The sequence below is a fragment of the Suncus etruscus genome, chromosome 10, assembly GCF_024139225.1.
Source record: "Suncus etruscus isolate mSunEtr1 chromosome 10, mSunEtr1.pri.cur, whole genome shotgun sequence".
Classification (NCBI taxonomy): domain Eukaryota; kingdom Metazoa; phylum Chordata; class Mammalia; order Eulipotyphla; family Soricidae; genus Suncus; species Suncus etruscus.
This window is the reverse complement of record NC_064857.1, coordinates 44,502,569-44,523,235: the sequence shown is the minus strand read 5'-3', so window position 1 is coordinate 44,523,235 and position 20,667 is coordinate 44,502,569. Positions and strand designations below refer to the sequence as shown.

At 39.7% G+C, this 20,667-nt stretch overlaps 1 protein-coding gene across 1 annotated transcript; it reads right to left on the bottom strand.

The window, feature by feature from the left end:
* Positions 1-2,440: 2,440 nt before the first annotated feature.
* On the bottom strand, positions 2,441-18,975 carry LOC126020154 (collagen alpha-1(XXII) chain-like). Its single transcript, XM_049781620.1, has 7 exons — positions 18,890-18,975; positions 18,604-18,709; positions 18,367-18,546; positions 10,816-10,882; positions 8,135-8,317; positions 5,891-5,968; positions 2,441-2,680 (listed from the first exon to the last, which is right to left on the bottom strand). Exons 1-7 carry the CDS (start codon positions 18,973-18,975, stop codon positions 2,493-2,495), a joined length of 888 nt encoding a protein of 295 aa, XP_049637577.1. The 3' UTR covers positions 2,441-2,492.
* Positions 18,976-20,667: the final 1,692 nt, after the last annotated feature.

The window sequence follows — 20,667 nt, the reverse complement described above, 5'->3', positions numbered from 1 at the left end:
GAACTAACAGTCCAGCCACTAATAAAGTTGCATAATCTATCACCAACAGTTATTTTTCTCTGAGAGGTCACTTGTGAACCGTGTGCTAAGTTTTGGAGGACAAAACTTGCTTCTAGGTCACAAACTAATTCATAAACTAATTCACAGCCCTTGACCCCCATTTCCAATCCTCATGTACCACTTGAGATTTTGTCTCTTCACTATTCATGAAAGACACGTATGCACATGAACACACAACCTCAAGGGTGCTTAGTTCCTAAGCTCTGAACAAGCACCTTCTTTAGATTGGTCTCTAGATAAGGAAATCTAGCACTTATAGCCTAGATCAATTGGAAGTAGTATTCTGCTGAATCACTTTGCGTGGATGCAAATCATGGTGCTACCCTTGGTTTGCTGTGTGACTGTGGTCAAGATACTCAGCTTCGGGGCCGGCGAGGTGGCGCTAGAGGTAAGGTGTCTGCCTTACAAGCGCTAGCCAAGGAAAGGATCACGGTTCGATCCCCCGGTGTCCCATATGGTCCCCCCAAGCCAGGGGCAATTTCTGAGCGCGTAGCCAGGAGTAACCCCTGAGCATCTAACAGGTGTTGCCCAAAAAACCAAAAAAAAAAAAAAAAAAGATACTCAGCTTCTTTGTGCCTCCGTTTTTCATCTATGATGGGGACAGTGACAAGAATAGCAGCAGCCACATGGAACTGTAGAGTAAGTTATGTGAGCACTCATGCACAACAGACTGTGCTGATGTCTGCTGGATGCACACCATAAATATTCAGCACAGAGCTTTAGACTAGGTCCCCAGTGGAAAATGACAGGACAGTCCTTGAGAAGTTCATATGCAGGTGGTAGATAAGAAAATAAAATTTTGCCTAGAGAGATTTTGCAAGAAGGAAAGAAGAAAATATTTGCTTTCATTCTAGTCAACCCTGTTTCAATTCCCTGACTTGCATATGTTCATATGATCGCCACTAGTAGTAACCTCTAAGCAAAAAACCAGGAGCAGACCTTAGGCATCAGTTTTGATCCAAAACCCTTCAGAAAGAAAGAAAAAGAAAGAAAAGAAAGAAAAAGAAAGAAAGGAAGAAAGAAAGAAAGAAAGAAAGAAAGAAAGAAAGAAAGAAAGAAAGAAAGAAAGAAAGGAAAGAAAGAAAGAAAGAAAGAAAGAAAGAAAGAAAGAAAGAAAGAAAGAAAGAAAGAAAGAAAGAAAGAAGAAAGAAACAAACAAAGAAATAAACAAAGAAATAAATCAAGAAAGAATAAAGAAACAAAGAAAGAAACAAAGAAGAAAGAAAGAAAGAAAGAAAGAAAGAAAGAAAGAAAGAAAAAGAAAGAAAAAAAGAAAGAAAGAAAGAAAGAGAAAGAAAGAAAGAAAGAAAGAAAGAAAGAAAGAAAGAAAGAAAGAAAGAAAGAAAGAAAGAAAGAAAGAAAGAAAGAAAGAAAGAAAGAAAGAAAGAAAGGGAAGGAAGGGGAAGAAAGTAGAAGGAAGAAAGGAAAGAATGAAGAAGGAAGGAGAATGGAGAAATGAAAGAAGGAAGAGAAAGAAAGGAGGAAAAGAAAGGAACCATCACACCAACTTGAGAAAGTAATAGATTTATTAAGCACCTGTTTAAACTATCATATAATATACACACATACACTCAATGCAATTTATTTCAGAGTCAGATCTGGGGTATAAATTTTCCAGTTATTTGCCAGTGTACTGGCCAGCTACCCACTATTAGATAACCCAGGAGAGGTCACTGAATCCCTTATTTTACAATTACAGTGAGTGTAACCAGCAATGCAGAAATAGAAGGAACCTTAATTAACTCACAGGGGCTTCTCTTTTCAAGCCAAGTCACAGAATTCTACAAAGCACTTGACAAAACACATGATACAATGTCCCTCCTGCAAGGCTGAAAAACTGAGGCAGTGGCTATTCCTCGCTGAGGCCTGAGGCTGGGCTGACTGTGAATTCTATATCAGAGGCAAGAACATTCTATGTGATTGTCATTTTCTTCTCTTCCTCCTTCATTTTCCATTCCTGGTAACTTGTGGATAATTTCTCCCCAGGCAATCTCTGGGAAAAACTAAGAATAGATGCTCAATGCCTTTTTTAATTCTTAAAAAAGTTTCCTTGGGAGAAAAGAGGTAAAGTTGGCAAGTGACTGGTCAAAGTTTCATAGCACCAAGAGTTTCCTTTAAATTGGTGGCTAAATTGTAAAGGGGGTTTTCAGAAAAATTTCCAACAATCCAGTACCCCATAAAACAAGTTGTACCAATTCAGAGGTAAAAAACACACAAACCACCATCACATAAAATAATAATAATAATAATTAACAATAATAATCATAATAACAATCTGACCGGCAGCATCTCTTCATTTTAATAATGTTGAGGTCTCTCAATAAAATAAAAACAAAGCATAAAAGAAACCCACTCATAGTTGCAATGTGTCAATTGAGCATTATGTTCAAGTTTCAGAAATCCACCACAGTCTCCTGGCTTCATGGAATCTTCTAGACACCTTTCACATTACCAGGACGGGCAGCAAGGCTGGCAAAATAAGCACACTGGGATGGATCACATTGGCCTGGGGGTCCCGGAGGGCCTGGAGGGCCAGGATGTCCTGCTTGTCCGGTCTCTCCTTGAGGACCAGGACTCCCAGGGAGTCCATCTTTAGCATAACCTGGTTCGCCCGGTTGACCTGGATCAAGGAATAAAGAAATAGAAAGATCAACTTCTGTTTGAATCAAAGGGTCTCTTCTTCACTGAATTCATTTAGTAGGAGCAACAGACTTAAAATCTTCTAAGAAAATGACCCCATTTCTGAATTCTCAAATCTGAGACATTTGTATGGACCACATGGATATGTTATAGCAGGATTACCTTAAAACAAAAGAAAAGAGGCAGAGGCAATAATTTCACAAAATGAGGCATAATCTTTACATGCAATGGCTCCATACTTTAACCCTATATCAAGTGGTTTCTCAAGAACTGCCAGAAACAACTGCTGAGCACTGCCAGATGTGCCCAAATCCCAATGCCATATACAAAAATAAATGGCCTTAACTATTTGGACTAGAACTAGCAATCAGGGAATTATTGAAGAGTACTAAGGGTAAAATAAGGCCAGGTATGGACCATGTCCTTTTCATTTGGTGTATATTAAGGTTCTAGGACTTATAAACTTCTAGGAGATAGAATGTAATTTTGTATGTCATGCTGAAAACTCATTAGTAGCAATTACATATTCATATTTATATTTGTATACTGTTGGAGTGATATGTATTATACAGTATTTAACTTATCCCAAATATTAACTAGTTTCTAATTTTGTATGATCATTTAAGTCAATATTCAAATATGTTAAAATTTATCAGAATAATGCTCAAAAGACAATATAAGTATGGTATAAGTAACTGACGAGACAGATTTCAATTTCCTGAATATAACTGTAGATAAATATCTATCTCTATTAAGTCACATAATAATACTCTTTGCTTTGGCAATGGAGTCAGTGCTGTTATAATTAATGCTAGCAATGATATTCCTTTCTTAAGTTTTAGTGATCACAATCGCAAGTTTATAGCCTCAATAAAATAACCAAAATGTAGGAACTCTTTTTGAATGGTACACAGAAATTTCATGAATTGTGTTCAGACTCTGCCAGAAGTCATTTTCTCTAAAGTCCTGCTTAATTCAGGCTTTAAGAACCTGCAGTGTTTTTCTTGCCTTCAGCTGAGAAGCACTGAAGTATAGTCATTAAGTCAACTGCATAATGGCGCAATTATTTCCCACTTTTCAATTGTTTCCTTCCTGACTTCAATATTTTGAATTGCCTCATTTCTAAAAAATGTTTAAACTTATAAGCTATTAGAGAGTAGATGAATTATTGAAAGTAAGTAGCATCTATGTCTAATGATTTTCTTGTGACAGTAACAATATATGGCACTGTAAAAAAAATTGGAAACAATGGAAATAGAATACTAATAAAAATTATCTATATGCTTTATATTTAAAAAATGAACTCAAAAAATAACCAAATTTGGAGTTGGAGTGGTTGCACAATGGCCTTGCATGTGACCCAGGACAGACTCACAGGTTCAATCCCCAGCATCCCATATGGTCCCCCAAGCCAGGAGAAAATTATGAGTGCAGAGCTAGGAGTAACCTTGAGCACTTCTGGGTGTGGCCCCCAACCCCCAAAAATAAATGAATTAAAAAATAAATGAATGAAAATTGATGCCTCAAAGAAGGTGAAATTGATCATATATTTTTTGGGGGGACACATTTAGTGATGCTCAGGCATTACTTCTAGCTCTGGACAAAGAAATAACTCCTGTCAGGTTTGAGGGATCATATGGAATGACTTGGATCTTGGATTGAATTTGTGTCAGCTACAGGCAAGATAAATGCCTTAAACTCTGTGATAGTACTCAAGTCTCTTGATAATAATATTTTTGTTATCATAAAGCCAAAAGAAATGCAAAGATAGGTGGAGGTGGCTGGCTAGCCACCCCTTCTGGGCTCCACCCAGCCCTAATTTATTCCAAAGAAACTGAGGCAGAGCAGCATAGAAATCTTGTTTGTAATTCTGGAGTGTTGTTTGGACCCCATGCTAAAGAATATCAAAGAAACTGACACTTCTCACAAAGTAAAAAACCAACAAGTGTTGAAATAGATTGAGAGTAAAAGAGTCATCCATTCACTGCTGGTAGGAATGTTCAATGGCCCACCCTTTTGGAAAATAATATGGATGTGCCTGACAAGATTAGGCATTGAGCTTCCATTCATCTGGTCCAGCAATTCCATTTCTGGAAATAAGACTTAATAGTACCAGAACATATGCAGAAAAGGCATCTAAACTACAAGGGTCATTGAGCTCTATTCACAAAACCCCAAATCTGGAAAAAAAAATCCAAGTGCTCAAGAAAAAAAATAGGTGGATTAAAATGCTATGATACATATACAAAATGAAAAACTGCACAGCCATTAGAAAAAAGATAAAGCTGTGAAATTTTCTCATACAAGGATGACCTGGAGAGTATCGTGCTGAGTAAAATGAGCCAGATGGAAAGGTACAGATATAGACATACAATGATCATGTTCATATGTGATATACGTGTATATATATGTATATATATATAAATATAATAAAGTAGAAGAATAATACTCAAAGACAGTAGAAACAAATGTTAAGAGAACTGGTCTTTACTACAAAACTGCCCCTATGGGAGGAGGAAGGTTTGTCCAGAGAAGGAACCACAATGACAATGATAGTGAGAAGTGATCAATCTGGAGAAAAACTATATGCTGAAAAAAGGTAAATTGATATGTACAATACCACTTCAGTAACAATACTGCAAATTATAGTGTGAATGTAAAATAAGGTGCCTGTCAGAGAGATACACTGAAGGGCAGGAAAAAAACTGGAGATGTAAATAGACAGAAGTGGACATTGAGGAAATAATGGGTGTTTAAAATGATATAAATAAAACTCAGTGTTGAACAATTTCTAATTTTGTATCTCATGGTAATTCAAGAAGTATTTTTCTTTTTTTTAATTAAAAGGAGACACAGTTTCCAATACTGCCAGTCTTAAAAACAAAAACAAAACAAAACAAAAACCAAAAAACTAATATGGGTTTCTTAGGACTGATTCTTAGGATTTTTAATGAATGTGATGAAGTTTAAGCATTTTTGGAATATGAGCTTATTTAGTAAAATATGAGCTTATTTAGTAAAATCAAAGCTAATAGTTGTAAAATAAATAAAGCCACTTATTGTCCCCTCATTGGTTAATCCAGTCTTGTGGCTTGAGAACTGTGTCAGAAAAAGCTGAAAAGCCACACTGTGTTTCATTCTATAGCGATAGTCACCTCACCAAGAGAGTCTAGACTTTAGTCCTATGTACCTGGGATTCCAGGTGGGCCCATCTCTCCTCGGAGGCCAATTCCAGGAGCACCAGGATCGCCTTTGGTTCCTCGTTCACCTGGTGAGAAAAACAGACACCTCTAGTTTGAGACTCATTGTATGGGCATAGACTAGATGCCACTGTGCCACTAAGGATGCCAGTGCTGTACTGTATGGAATTTTTTTGAAAAGCCACCCTAACTCATATGTAATTTCAATGTGGTTCTTCAATCTTGTACCCACATTTACACATTTGAAGAAATGCACTCAAATGAAGACCAAATTGCAGGGATGTTTTTCTAATCAAAGTGAGGTGACACAATAGCCAGGAGGGCCAGGCAGACTGAGGAAGCCAGGTTATCTTACTAGTTCTAACCTTGAATACCAGCAGTCCTCAGGAGAGCCCATCTTTAACCAGTTTCCCCAGGTTTATATGTGCCAAGAAACAAAATAGATCATAAAACTATTAGTTTTTTTTTTTAGATAAATGAATTCCCTTCTTCAGTTCATTCTGTATAATTTAAGAACCAAAAACCTACTCAGAAAACTAGCAATGATATGAGTGCTTAATTCTGAGTCATTTTGATGGACTGCATGGAGGATATACAAAAAAGAATCTAAGGGGCTGAAGTGCATATTTCGAATGCAGGAACAATGGCATCATGTGGTAACCTGAGGACTGTAAGGAGCAATCCTTCAGCACTGAACCAAGAGGAGACCATGAGAACTATCTTTATAACCCAACCCTTATACTATGAATGGTGAAGAGAGGTTGCCTTAATCACTTGAACTAAACTAGTAATAAGAATGCCGATTTAAACTTGAGCTCATAACTACGCAGAAACACTTAATCAAACTCATTACTTTCTAATCATATACATGCATACGCACAGTCACATACTTTTTATGAATTCTGAATATGAATTTATTTAAGCAAGACCACCAAACGTACACACCCATTACTCTCTCTTCTACATACCAATATACAAATATCACTTGAACATGTCTGTTTTAAAGACATTTATATCAGCCTTTAAAAGGCATTGGATAAAAGGAAATATTCATATATGTTTCATAAATACATGGTTTGCTTTTATAAAACTTAAAATCTAATAAGACGCAAACACAGTGCACAAAGAACACCCCATAATGAAGTAATTAAGGCAATAGTATTTTGGAAATAAAACAGATGCTCAAGGATAAAGTGTCCACTGTCCTAGGAGAATATTGAAATTCATATCTGAGTTAATACTCTAACGATGTGATCAGACTATCTCTCATAACTGATTTTTTTAAACATTCATTTATTCATTTATCTTGACCATGTGGGTCTCAGAAAATCTCCTGAATGCAACATATTTTCTTTTGAAATCCAAATTGACATTTTGCTAGTTCTTATTTATTGTTAAAATTATTACACTGAATAATATTCTGTCATTGTATACTATTTCCTATCCTTTATTCTTTCCTGTTGGTATTTATTTCATGTATATTTTTTATTAACCAGCATATATGGAACTTGGACATCAAATTTAACAAAAACTCTTTAGAAGAAGCATTATAGGAAATAAATGGATCAATTAAAAATTAGGAAATACTGCAGGATTAAATGGTTGTCCACTTTTCTAAAATTTTACCTTACAAAGTGGCATCTGGGATTACCAGTACTTTCTTACACTCCAAAATCTTCCTCCCACAAAGAAAGGACTGTGTTATTAAGCTGATGAGTTTGATGTTAGCCACTTCTTTCACGTTCACATGTGTCTTCTGTAGAAAAGAGGCTTTCAGACTCGCTGGCCACTGTGAAATCACTTAAACAGGAAAATATGGCCCAAGAAAAAGCATTTTTCTGCTGTTCAGAGTTCCCATGTGGGATGAGTGGCCAAGGGAGAAACAATATTATTTAGCTGCAGCTTTGTGAAGGTTAAATGCTTTATTCTTTCATGAAAACTCAGAAAGAGAAAAAAGGGCTTTCAGTATGACCCTAAACCCTTGAAACCTTTGTAGTAAAGATAGAGAGAGAACAAAAAAGCAGAAAGAAATTTATTCAATCCTCCTGGCAGAAGCATAATTTTGTAAAAATGTCAAGCATGAAAACCTCTTATACATATGAAAAAATTATATGATGCCAGACTTGAGGGTGTTGCCAAGCTGCAGGGGAAAAGAATGGCATAAATTATGCACACTCAGATGTAATATGTGCCTTAGAACGAGCTCCCTCTCATAGAACTCAAAAAGCACTCACCTTTGGGACCCACTGGCCCAGAAGGTCCTTCCCGACCTCCCTGCCCAGGTCGTCCTGGCTCTCCCATAGGCCCAACCCGGCCTGGGAATCCATCTTTTCCCGGAGGTCCTGGGGGTCCTGGTCTGCCATGAGATGCTTTCACTTGTGCTGGGGGCATCTGAGCCAGGAGGTAAGAAAGTTTGGCTGAGAATAAGAAAAAAAATAGATGTAAATGAAGATACAATAACACAAAGCAATAGCAATAAACCCTAACCAAAGGTACATGACATGAGTTTTATGTAGTAGTTGTACATGAACCTTTGATAGATGAATCATAGGGCCTGATTCAACTATTACTATGTCTTGAGCACTGTACATGGGTTTCATTCTCTGTGGAGATAAAGACCTTTGCCATTGACTAGAAGTAGGCAAACTACCTAATCTCTCTTATCTTTTGCTTCTCTTTCTGTTAAATGGAGGCATTAAATTAATATCTGCCAGAATAAATGAAGTAAATGATCTTATGCATCCCTTTGATTTCAGGTACAGAACAAGTGCTTAGTAGACACTGACTTGAATCTTTACAAGACCAATGGAAGTGACAGTACTAACAATGACAGTATTTGAGAACTGTGGTTGAAGTAATTTATGTTTAGGATAACTGAGTTAGAGGTAGGATTTAAGTGGTGTTTGAAATGGAATTTAGTGACTTATCCTCTAATATCTCAGGAAATGTGACTTATAATTCATCTAATGGTTTTCTTCAAAGAGGGACATAGTAAATGAGTTATTAAGAGTATGACTTCTGGGGCCGGGCGGTGGCGCTAAAGGTAAGGTGCCTGCCTTGCCTGCGCTAGCCTTGGACGGACCGCGGTTCGATCCCCCGGTGTCCCATATGGTCCCCCAAGCCAGGAGCGACTTCTGAGCACATAGCCAGGAGTAACCCCTGAGCGTTACCGGGTGTGCCCCCCACCCCCCCCCCAAAAAAAAAGAGTATGACTTCTGGGGCCGGAGAGAAAGCATGGAGGTAAGGAGTTTGCCTTTCATGCAGAAGGATGGTGGTTCAAATCCCGGCATTCCATATGGTCTCCTGTGCCTGCCAGGGGAGATTTCTGAGCATAGAGCCAGAAGTAACTCCCGAGCGCTGTCAGGTGCGACCCAAAACCAAAAAAAAAAGTATGACTTCTCTTAGCACTGGGTTGATGGCGCAATAGGTAGGGGCACTTGCCTTGCAGTGGCCAACCAAGGTTTAGTCCCCACCACCAAATGTCATTACTCGAGCCCCCGAAACAGCAATTCAAGTGCGGAGAGGAGTCAGTCTGAATAACCATGTATGTGACCAAAACAACAAGAATAAAAAAATGTGGCTTCTGTAGTGAGGTTATATGCACACAGATCCTAGCCAGACACATAGCAGTGTTTTGTCCTTGGGGAAATTACTCAATACTTCTTTTTTTATTTGCTTAGGTTTTTTTGTTTTCAGACCACATCGTTTGGTGGTTTTCTGTGGCAACTTCAGTTTCTGTGCTGAGGAGAACATGCAGTAGCAGGTACCAGAGCCAGGCCTCCCTCATGAAAACTTGCTCTCTATCAGATTTAGTTATCTCTCCAGTCCAAGCATAACTTTCATTAACAGTCACATAGGGAAAATGACAGAGATTTCATAGTTTTTATGTGCTAAAATTTATAATCCGAGCTATAAAACTTAGAATGACATTTGATACATGTTAAGCCCTACATGCTATTCTATTTCCATTATGTTCCTGCCTTTTCCTTCCCTGACAATTTGGTATGTATCAGGATCATGAAAGACTACAGGGTATAAGAATAAATTTGACACAGAAGCACTTGAGTAAAAAAACAGTATTTCTCTAAAGGTGTTGTGTGTTTGTGTTCCAGATGTTTGTGTTCCAAATGTCAGGGTTATCATTCTTTGTTCTCACCCCTTTTTTTTTTTTTTTTTTTTTGGTTTTTGGGCCACACCTGGTGACGCTCAGGGGTTACTCCTGGCTATGCGCTCAGAAGTCGCTCCTGGCTTGGGGGACCATATGGGACGCCGGGGGATCAAACCACGGTCCGTCCTAGGCTAGCGCAGGCAAGGCAGGCACCTTACCTCTAGCGCCACCGCCCGGCCCCTGTTCTCACCCCTTTTAACTCACAAATTGCCTTCTCTAAGAAGCATTTGCTCCATTAGTCTGCTTCCTCTGTGCTATCTTAGTTATTTTTTACATCTGATCTTTATCAAAAGCCTCTAAGGTACATCTCCTTACAGAACATTTTTTTATTGTACTAGAATCTTCTTGTCTGGTTACCTCACCATCTCTTCTCCTGAACTCTGAGTTTTTTGAGTCCTATCGTAGCACTCTCAGAATTACTTAGTGATTAATGACTGAGTCAGTCCAATGAATAAAGGTTTGTAGTGAAGCTGGCTCCATGAGGCATGAACTCTTTGTACAAGAGGCATTCAGTAAAGATGAAGGCACACTAAAGAGAAACATTGAAGAGGAATCTTTGTAAGATGAGCTAACTAGATCCTGTGTAGGGGTTCTCAAGTCTAATTCCCACATAGGAGTCATACTAAGTCGTTTCAAACCAACTTTGCACAGGCACTAATAGGTGAATGAAAGATAACTTTGAGGGCATGTGGGGACACCCTAAACTTATGTGTATGGAATTTATGTTGAGTTCTTCAGATGTTTCACCTTCTAGCTGTTTCCCGAGTTCTTCTTGGATGAGCCTCCGCAGGGTGTCCATTGAGGGAGATTCACCCTAGGTGGAGGAAAGATGGGATTACTTTATTCCCAATAACTTTTGCTATGAAAGACCCCTAGTGACTCAGAAATGAAAATGATTCCATTTTTTTTTTATTTTTTTGTTTTTGTTTTTGGGCCACACCCGGCAGTGCTCAGGGCTTACTCCTGGATGTCTGCTCAGAAATAGCTGCTGGCAGGCACGTGGGACCATATGGGAGGCCGGGATTCGAACCAACCACCTTTGGTCCTGGATCGGCTGCTTGCAAGGCAAACGCCGCTGTGCTATCTCTCTGGGCCCGGTCCCAATTTATTTTATTTATTTATTTATTTATTTATTTTTTGGGGGTTTTTTTGGGGCCACACCCGGTGACGCTCAGGGGTTACTCCTGGCTATGCGCTCAGAAGTCGCTCCTGGCTTGGGGACCATATGGGATGCCGGGGGATCGAACCTCAGTCCGTCCAAGGCTAGCGCAGGCAAGGCAGGCACCTTACCTCTAGAGCCACCGCCCGGCCCCCCAATTTTTTTTAATTATGACTTTTGACCCCAGGCTTTCTGAAGCCTTAAGTCCCTCCTTTATATACTTATTAGAATCTTCCTGCATGAACTATGTCCATGTATCCCACGCACACATGTTCCGCACCACTGGATATGGGATCCTGCCTCAGATTTTTTTTATTAGTTGTTTTTTGTTCTTGTAGGGAAGATATCATTGGAAGTGCTTGATGAAGTATGTGGAGGCTATTCCTGGCTTTGTGCTCAGGCTAGAAGTGCTCTGCTCTTGAATCTAACCTGTGCTTCATTTATGCAAAGCAGATACCCACATTTCTGAGCTGTTCCATTCTTTTTTTTTTTTTTTTTTTTAATTTTTTTTTTTATTTAAACACCTTGATTACATACATGATTGTGTTTGGGTTTCAGTCATAAAAGGAACACCACCCATCACCAGTGCAACATTCCCATCACCCAAGTCCCAAATCACCCTCCTCCCCACCCAACCCCCGCCTGTACCCTAAACAGGCTCTACATTTCCCTCATACATTCTCAATATTAGGACAGTTCAAAATGTAGTTATTTCTCTAACTAAACTCATCACTCTTTGTGGTGAGCTTCCTGAGGTGAGCTGGAACTTCCAGCTCTTTTCTCTTTTGTGTCTGAAAATTATTATTACAAGGGTGTCTTTCATTTTTCTTAAAACCCATAGATGAGTGAGACCATTCTGCGTTTTTCTCTCTCTCTCTGACTTATTTCACTCAGCATAATAGATTCCATGTACATCCATGTATAGGAAAATTTCATGACTTCATCTCTCCTGACAGCTGCATAATATTCCATTGTGTATATGTACCACAGTTTCTTTAGCCATTCATCTGTTGAAGGGCATCTTGGTTGTTTCCAGAGTCTTGCTATGGTAAATAGAGCTGCAATGAATATAGGTGTAAGGAAGGGGTTTTTGTATTGTATTTTTGTGTTCCTAGGGTATATTCCTAGGAGTGGTATAGCTGGATCGTATGGGAGCTCGATTTCCAGTTTTTGGAGGAATCTCCATATCGCTTTCCATAAAGGTTGAACTAGACAGCATTCCCACCAGCAGTGGATAAGAGTTCCTTTCTCTCCACATCCCCGCCAACACTGTTTATTCTCATTCTTTGTGATGTGTGCCATTCTCTGGGGTGTGAGGTGGTATCTCATCGTTGTTTTGATTTGCATCTCCCTGATGATTAGTGATGTGGAACATTTTTTCATGTGTCTTTTGGCCATGCGTATTTCTTCTTTGTCAAAGTGTCTGTTCATTTCTTCTCCCCATTTTTTGATGGGGTTAGATGTTTTTTTCTTGTAAAGTTCTGTCAGTGCCTTGTATATTTTGGAGATTAGCCCCTTATCTGATGGGTATTGGGTGAATAGTTTCTCCCACTCAGTGGGTGGCTCTTGTATCCTGGGCACTATTTCCTTTGAGGTGCAGAAGCTTCTCAGCTTAATATATTCCCATCTGTTAATCTCTGCTTTCACTTGCTTGGAGAGTGCAGTTTCCTCCTTGAAGATGCCTGTAATGTCCTGTAGTGTTTTGCCTATGTGCTGTTCTATATATCTTATGGTTTTGGGGCTGATATCGAGGTCTTTAATCCATTTGGATTTTACCTTTGTACATGATGTTAGCTGGGGGTCTAAGTTTAATTTTTTGCAAGTGGCTATCCAATTGTGCCAACACCACTTGTTGAAGAGGCTTTCCCTGCTCCATTTAGGATTTCCTGCTCCTTTATCAAAAATTAGATGGTTGTATCTCTGGGGAACATTTTCTGAGTATTCAAGCCTATTCCACTGATCTGAGGACCTATCCTTATTCCAATACCATGCTGTTTTGATAACTGTTGCTTTGTAGTACAGTTTAAAGTTGGGAAAAGTAATTCCTCCCATATTCTTTTTCCCAATGATTGCTTTAGCTATTCGAGGGTGTTTATTGTTCCAAATGAATTTCAAAAGTGTCTGATCCACTTCTTTGAAGAATGTCATGGGTATCTTTAGAGGGATGGCATTAAATCTGTATAATGCCTTGGGGAGTATTGACATTTTGATGATGTTAATCCTGCCAATCCATGAGCAGGGTATGTGTTTCCATTTCCGTGTGTCCTCTCTTATTTCTTGGAGCAGAGTTTTATAGTTTTCTTTGTATAGGTCCTTCACATATTTAGTCAAGTTGATTCCAAGATATTTGAGTTTGTGTGGTACTATTGTGAATGGGGTTGTTTTCTTAATGTCCATTTCTTCTTTATTACTGTTGGTGTATAGAAAGGCCATTGATTTTTGTGTGTTAATTTTGTAGCCTGCCACCTTGCTATATGAGTCTATTGTTTCTAGAAGCTTTTTGATAGAGTCTTTAGGGTTTTCTAAGTAGAGTATCATGTCATCTGCAAACAGTGAGAGCTTGACTTCTTCCTTTCCTATCTGGATTCCCTTAATATCCTTTTCTTGCCTAATCGCTATAGCAAGTACTTCCAGTGCTATGTTGAATAGGAGTGGTGAGAGAGGACAGCCTTGTCTTGTGCCAGAATTTAGAGGGAAGGCTTTCAGTTTTTCTCCATTGAGGATAATATTTGCCACTGGCTTGTGGTAGATGGCCTTCACTATATTGAGAAAGGTTCCCTCCATTCCCATCTTGCTGAGAGTTTTGATCAAGAATGGGTGTTGGACCTTATCAAATGCTTTCTCTGCATCTATTGATATGATCATGTGGTTTTTATTTTTCTTGTTATTGATGTTGTGTATTATGTTGATAGATTTACGGATGTTAAACCAGCCTTGCATTCCTGGGATGAAACCTACTTGATCGTAGTGGATGATCTTCTTAATGAGGCATTGAATCCTATTTGCCAGGATTTTGTTGAGGATCTTTGCATCTGCATTCATCAGTGATATTGGTCTGTAATTTTCTTTTTTGGTAGCGTCTCTGTCTGGTTTAGGTATCAAGGTGATGTTGGCTTCATAAAAGCTATTTGGAAGTGTTTCTGTTTGTTCAATTTCATGAAAGAGTCTTGCCAAGATTGGCAGTAGTTCCTCTTGGAAAGTTTGATAGAATTCATTAGTGAATCCATCTGGACCTGGGCTTTTGTTTTTCGGCAGACATTTGATTACTGTTTTAATTTCATCAATGGTGATGGGGGTGTTTAGATATGCTACATCCTCTTCCTTCAACCGTGGAAGATTATAAGAGTCCAAGAATTTATCCATTTCTTCCAGGTTCTCATTTTTAGTGGCGTAGAGTTTTTCAAAGTAGTTTCTGATTACCCTTTGAATCTCTGTCATATCAGTAGTGATCTCTCCTTTTTCATTCCTGATACGAGTTATCAAGTTTCTCTCTCTCTCTTTCTTTGTTAGGTTTGCCAGTGGTCTATCAATCTTGTTTATTTTTTCAAAGAACCAACTTCTGCTTTCGTTGATCTTTCGGATTGTTTTTTGAGTTTCCACTTCGTTGATTTCTGCTCTCAGCTTTGTTATTTCCTTCTGTCTTCCTGTTCTTGGGTCCTTTTGTTGAGCATTTTCTAGTTCTATTAGCTGTGTCATTAAGCTACTCAGGTAAGCTCCTTCTTCCTTCCTGATGTGTGCTTGCAAAGCTATAAATTTTCCTCTCAGTACTGCTTTTGCTGTGTCCCATAAGTTCTGAGAGTTTGTGTTTTTATTGTCATTTGTTTCCAGGAACCTTTTTATTTCCTCCTTGATTTCATCTCGGACCCACTGGTTATTGAGCATGAGGCTGTTTAACTTCCAGGTGTTAAAGTGTTTCTTCTGAGTCCCTTTGGAGTTCACAAATAATTTCAGAGCCTTGTGGTCAGCGAAGGTAGTCTGCAAAATTTCTATCCTCTTGATCTTATGGAGGTATGTTTTATGTGCCAGCATGTAGTCTATCCTGGAGAATGTCCCATGTACATTGGAGAAGAATGTGTATCCAGGTTTCTGGGGATGGAGTGTCCTATATATATCCACTAGGCCTCTTTCTTCCATTTCTCTCCTCAGGTCTAGTATATTCTTGTTGGGTTTCAGTCTGGTTGACCTGTCCAGTGTTGACAAAGCCGTGTTTAGGTCCCCCACAATTATTGTGTTGTTGTTGATATTATTTTTCAGATTTGTCAGGAGTTGTATTAAATATTTTGCTGGCCCCTCATTCGGTGCATATATGTTTAGGAGAGTGAATTCTTCCTGCTCTACGTACCCCTTGATTAATATAAAATGTCCGTCTTTGTCCCTTACAACCTTCCTGAGTATAAAGTTTGCATTATCTGATATTAGTATGGCCACTCCAGCTTTTTTATGGGTGTTGTTTGCTTGGATAACTTTTCTCCAGCCTTTTATTTTGAGTCTATGTTTGTTCTGACTATTCAGGTGCGTTTCTTGTAGGCAGCAGAAGGTTGGATTGAGTTTTTTGATCCATTTAGCCACTCTGTGTCTCTTAACTGGTGCATTTAGTCCATTGACGTTGAGAGAAAGAATTGTCCTGGGATTTAACGCCATCTTTATTTCAAAATTTGGTGTGTCTTTTGGGTAGTCTTGTCTTAGATTAGGTCTTTCAGTTTTTCTCTTAAGACTGGTTTTGTGTCTGTGAAGTTTCTGAGCTGTTTTTTGTCTGTGAAACCATGTATTCTTCCATCAAACCGGAAAGTGAGTTTTGCTGGGTATAGTATTCTGGGTGAAGCATTCATTTCATTCAGTCTTGTCACAATATCCCACCACTGCTTTCTGGCATTGAGCGTTTCTGGTGACAGGTCTGCTGTAAATCTCAGGGAAGCTTGCTTGAACATGATTTCCCCTTTTGATCTTGCTGTTTTCAGAATTCTGTCTCTATCTGTGGGATTTGTCATTGTGACTAGGATGTGTCTTGGGGTGGTTTTTCTGGGGTCTCTTTTGGTTGGTACTCTTCGGGCATGCAGGATTTGATCACATATATTCTTTAGCTCTGGGAGTTTCTCTTTAATGATGTTCTTGACCATTGATTCTTCCTGGAAATTTTCTTCCTGGGTCTCTGGGACTCCAATGATTCTTAAGTTGTTTCTGTTGATCTTATCATAGACTTCTATTTTCGTCTGTTCCCATTCTTTGACTAATTTTTCCATTGTCTGCTCATTTGCTTTAAGTTTTTTGTCCAATCTCTCCTGCTGTATGGAATTGTTATGTATCTCATCTTCCACAGCACCAAGTCTATTCTCAGCTTCTGATACCCTGTCCCAGAGCTTATCCATTTTGTCATTCACTTCGTTTACTGAGTTTTTCAGGCCTGTTAGTTGACATGTTATTTCAGTTTGGAGTTTTGTCATTTCTGCCTTCATATTTTCTTGGTTCTTATTAGTGTTCTGTTCAACTCGATCCATGGTTTCTTGGAGTCTGTTGAGCACCTTCCATATTGCTAGTCTAAAGTCCTTATCTGAGAGGTTGATTAGTTGTTCAGTCATTATCTGGTCCTCAGAATTGTCATCTTCATTCTCTATGTCTGATGCTGGCCTGCGCTGTTTCCCCATTGTCACATTTGTATTGTGGGTTTTTCTACGTGTTGTAGTGGTATTCATTGTCTATATGATGTAGGCAGCACACTCCTCTGGCTCCTCCCTTTCTGGATGGGCTGACTTGCCTCTAAGGAAGGGGAGTCCTCCGTGGATGAAGCCTCACACTGGGTCAAATCTTAGGCCCGAGCATGTAACAGAGAAGACAGTCCAGAGAGAAATGTTTGCTTCTGTGATATAGCGCCGTTCTTAGTGTGATTTTTCCTTCTTGTTGCAATGGAGTTCTTTCCTTAGAAAGAGTGCACGGCCGCGTAGCGAAGCGGAGCGGCCGTGCTCCTCTGAGCCTCTTTTTGCCCCACTCGCAAGAGTTTCACGCAAGAGGACAGTAGACAGACATAGACAGGTCACACTCACAGTCTTTCACAGCTGAGCCCCACTGGGCCGGTGTACTTTCGCGGATTTTCCCCGCCTGGTGTCACACACAGGGAGCCAGCTTTTGCAAAGGATAGCCGGTTTTTATGCTCTGAAGTCCCTCCCTGAAAATGGCGTCTGGGCGAGCGAGGTTTCTGGAGGCTCTTTTTGCCCCACTCGCAAGAGTTTCACGCAAGAGGACAGTAGACAGACATAGACAGGTCACACTCACAGTCTTTCACAGCTGAGCCCCACTGGGCCGGTGTACTTTCGCGGATTTTCCCCGCCTGGTGTCACACACAGGGAGCCAGCTTTTGCCTGTTCCATTCTTTAATGGACTTCCAAAGCCCACCGAGTCTCTTTAAGCTTCTCCTAAAGTTGGCTGAGAGTCAGACTTCGACTCTATGACCTAACTCAGCATAGCTGAAATTCAAGTAGAACACAATTATTGGAAAGTTCTCAGAGTTTCAGAGCTGACAAAACAATGGAGATCACACAGGACTGTTTGGACCAAATTGAGGTTCTCAGAAAAACATCTAAATTTCTCAGAAAGAATGGTGCTAGTATAGGCTGAGATATCAGTCTTTCTCAACCAAGATTTCCACCTGGTCAACCTGCATGGATTTCATCATAGAAGATAGGTCTATAGTACAGGTGGATACAAAGTAAGAGGAACTAGTAAAAGTTCCAAGAAACAAAACTACTCTAAGTAATTTTATCATTTTATACCTGGGGAAAACCCACGTCTTCACAGTCACCTTTGGCACAAAATCCAGAGGTAGAAGAATAAATGAGAATAAAGCTTTAGGAAGTCGATGCATTGATACAAAAGCTAAAAAGGGAAATAACTTTACTCCAAAACACATATGCTATTGCTATGCATGCTGTTCACAGGATCATCACAATAGAACTGTTGGGAGAATGTCTTCCGATTCCTTTGGGAAGACAAGGGCAGGCTCAGATTGAGCAACCGAGCTTCTCTGGGTCACAATTATTTTCAGAAAGACAGCAATCTTTAACTTGTTCTCTCAGAAAATCATGAACCATAAAGTTTCCCTATTGTCCCCAAGAAAGTCAAGTTTGCCGCAGCCATATCATCCTTACCCTCAGACCTGGAAATCCTGGCTGGCCTGGAGGCCCAGGGGGCCCAACTGGCCCATTTTCCCCAGGTGGTCCTTGAGGGCCCATCAGTCCAGTATGACCTTTGTGACCTGGGATTCCAGGGTCCCCAGGTTGACCCTTCCCACCAGGGGTGCCTTTGTCTCCTTTGCTCCCTGGATCACCCTAATTGAGAAAAGACACATTAGTGGGTAAAGAATTAACATTGTACCAAGCACAGACAGGAAAGCTGTAGTTCAGGAAAGGGTCCCAGTCCTCTGGGACTCTAGAAGACCTGTTAGAGGGGGCTGCAGAGATCAAAGTTTCCTGCCCATATTCGCAGAGCTTTCTACATAAAATATAATGCAGATTTGTGAATTCCAGCCTTTTGTTCTATCCAGCCATCAAATCTCATTCCCCTTTCAATAGGCTGGCTGCAGCAACAGGCCACCTGGAGAGCTGGGTCCTTCTGCAGAATTTTGTTCCATAAGTTGGAGGGAGTCATAATTTTTAGATAGAAATATCTTACTCTTCAATTCCATCTCTCAGCTCTGAATGTGCATGAAGCATGGCATTTCCTGATCCTGGTTTCTCTGCTGCAACTCTTAGATACATGATTCTGAAACTCCGGTGAGTTCATACTTTGTCCTTTTTGCATTAGTGTTTCTAATCAACATGGAAACACATACGATCTTTTAATAAGTCTAAAAATACAATACCCACACTAACATCTTTGGGATACCAAAGAGTTCTATTGCCAGAATGCAAACAGTGCAGGAAAAGAGATGGTAACTGGAAATCACTCTGACTATGGATCAATGCCCTAGATAAGGAAAACTACAGTTATAAGCTATTTTCAACAAATAAGACATCACAACGTATGTCAAGGTAGGAAACTTTTTATATGTTGAGTGTTAACTAAAAGAAAATTATATGTTTATAACATTTATACCTAATGGATCACTATACATAAATAAAGGAAAACTAAAAGCAGATATACAGAGATAGACCTCAGGACAGGATTTCTAGGACATGAAAGTAAGAATGTCTGTTTGCAGTACATTCATTCCTCTTTGATTTTTTTGGGGGGGACACATCCAGTGACAATCAGGGTTTACTCCTGGGTATGTGCTCAGAAATCAATCGTGGCTTGAGGGACCATATGGGACACTGGGGTATCGAACCATGGTCCATCCTGGGTCAGCAGTGTGCAAGGCAAAGTTCCTATCACTGCACCAATGCTCTGGCCCCAGTAATTCTTTCTCTTGCAAATAACAATCATGGGTTTGTATTGTAGTTTTTAAAATAACAAAAGGAACAATCTATTTAAAAGATGAACCTGCCTCATCTGGCTAAGTCATTGAAATTCTTCAGACAATATTTAGTCATGAGGTCTGTGTGATAGCACTGGACCCAAGGTCCCAATAAGGCTATGACCTGGTAGATCAATTCCTATTCAGTCGCTGTCTCAATATCATTTTGTAGTGAGAGGAATTGTCCCATATTTCAAACCTTCCGAGGCCTGGGAAGTGATAACTTTGTGGCAGCATTCCATGAAACCACTTACTAGGACAGGGCAGCTTTCCATTTATTGATTGAGAATTAAAGGAGCAATTCATAGTGATGGGCCTAATGTCTTGGCTCCCATCCAAACCAAACAGAGCAACCCCTGCAGCTATGATCTGCCATATGTATAGGGAGGGGCCCTTGACACCCTCTGAGACATGACCATCACTTAACTCTCGTCTCAGGTATGTTCCCTAGAGAACATAGAAGTCAGTCACTCAGAGAGAGGGGTGGAAGGCAAGGTATCCAGAGGTAGAGAGAAGCCTGCCACTCTCTGATTTCCTCTTCATCTCCTCTGCCCTCCACAAGAAACCAGTTCACCCAACTTGCAAACAAAGCTACAATCTCTGAGAATGGTGGGAAAAGGTAAGAGTGTGTGTTGGGGTGTGTGTGTGGAGAGAGACTATTAAGCAGTGAATTGACCTAACAAATGGAGTGGACGTAGGGCTGGGAGCAAAGGAGAATGTTGTCATTCCTTTCACATGAAGACACCTGCCACTAATGTGCAAAAATACACTGACCATACTGGTGTTCCTGGGGAAAATTTTTTTCTTCTTTAAACATTTCTTTTTTTTTTTTTTTTTTTTTTTTTAGAAATTTAATGTAAAGAAAGCCTTTCTGGGTACAGTATTGAGGCAATTCATTATGGGAAAATCTGTTCCCTTGTCACCTCCAGCAACAAATCTGGCTCCAGGCAAATTGGCACTTTGGGAGCTGAGTCTGACAGGCACCGGTATTCGC

What these genes read in the sequence shown, in the direction of transcription:
- LOC126020154 (XM_049781620.1), bottom strand. Translation starts at nt 18,975, where the DNA reads ATGTATCTAAGAGTTGCAGCAGAGAAACCAGGATCAGGAAATGCCATG. An exon ending in CTGAGAGATGGAATTGAAGA is followed by an intron (nt 18,710 to 18,889) that starts GTAAGATATTTC and finishes TATTTTATGTAG; the next exon opens with AAAGCTCTGCGAATATGGGC. An exon ending in ACTCGGGAAACAGCTAGAAG is followed by an intron (nt 8,318 to 10,815) that starts GTGAAACATCTG and finishes TCTTATTCTCAG; the next exon opens with CCAAACTTTCTTACCTCCTG.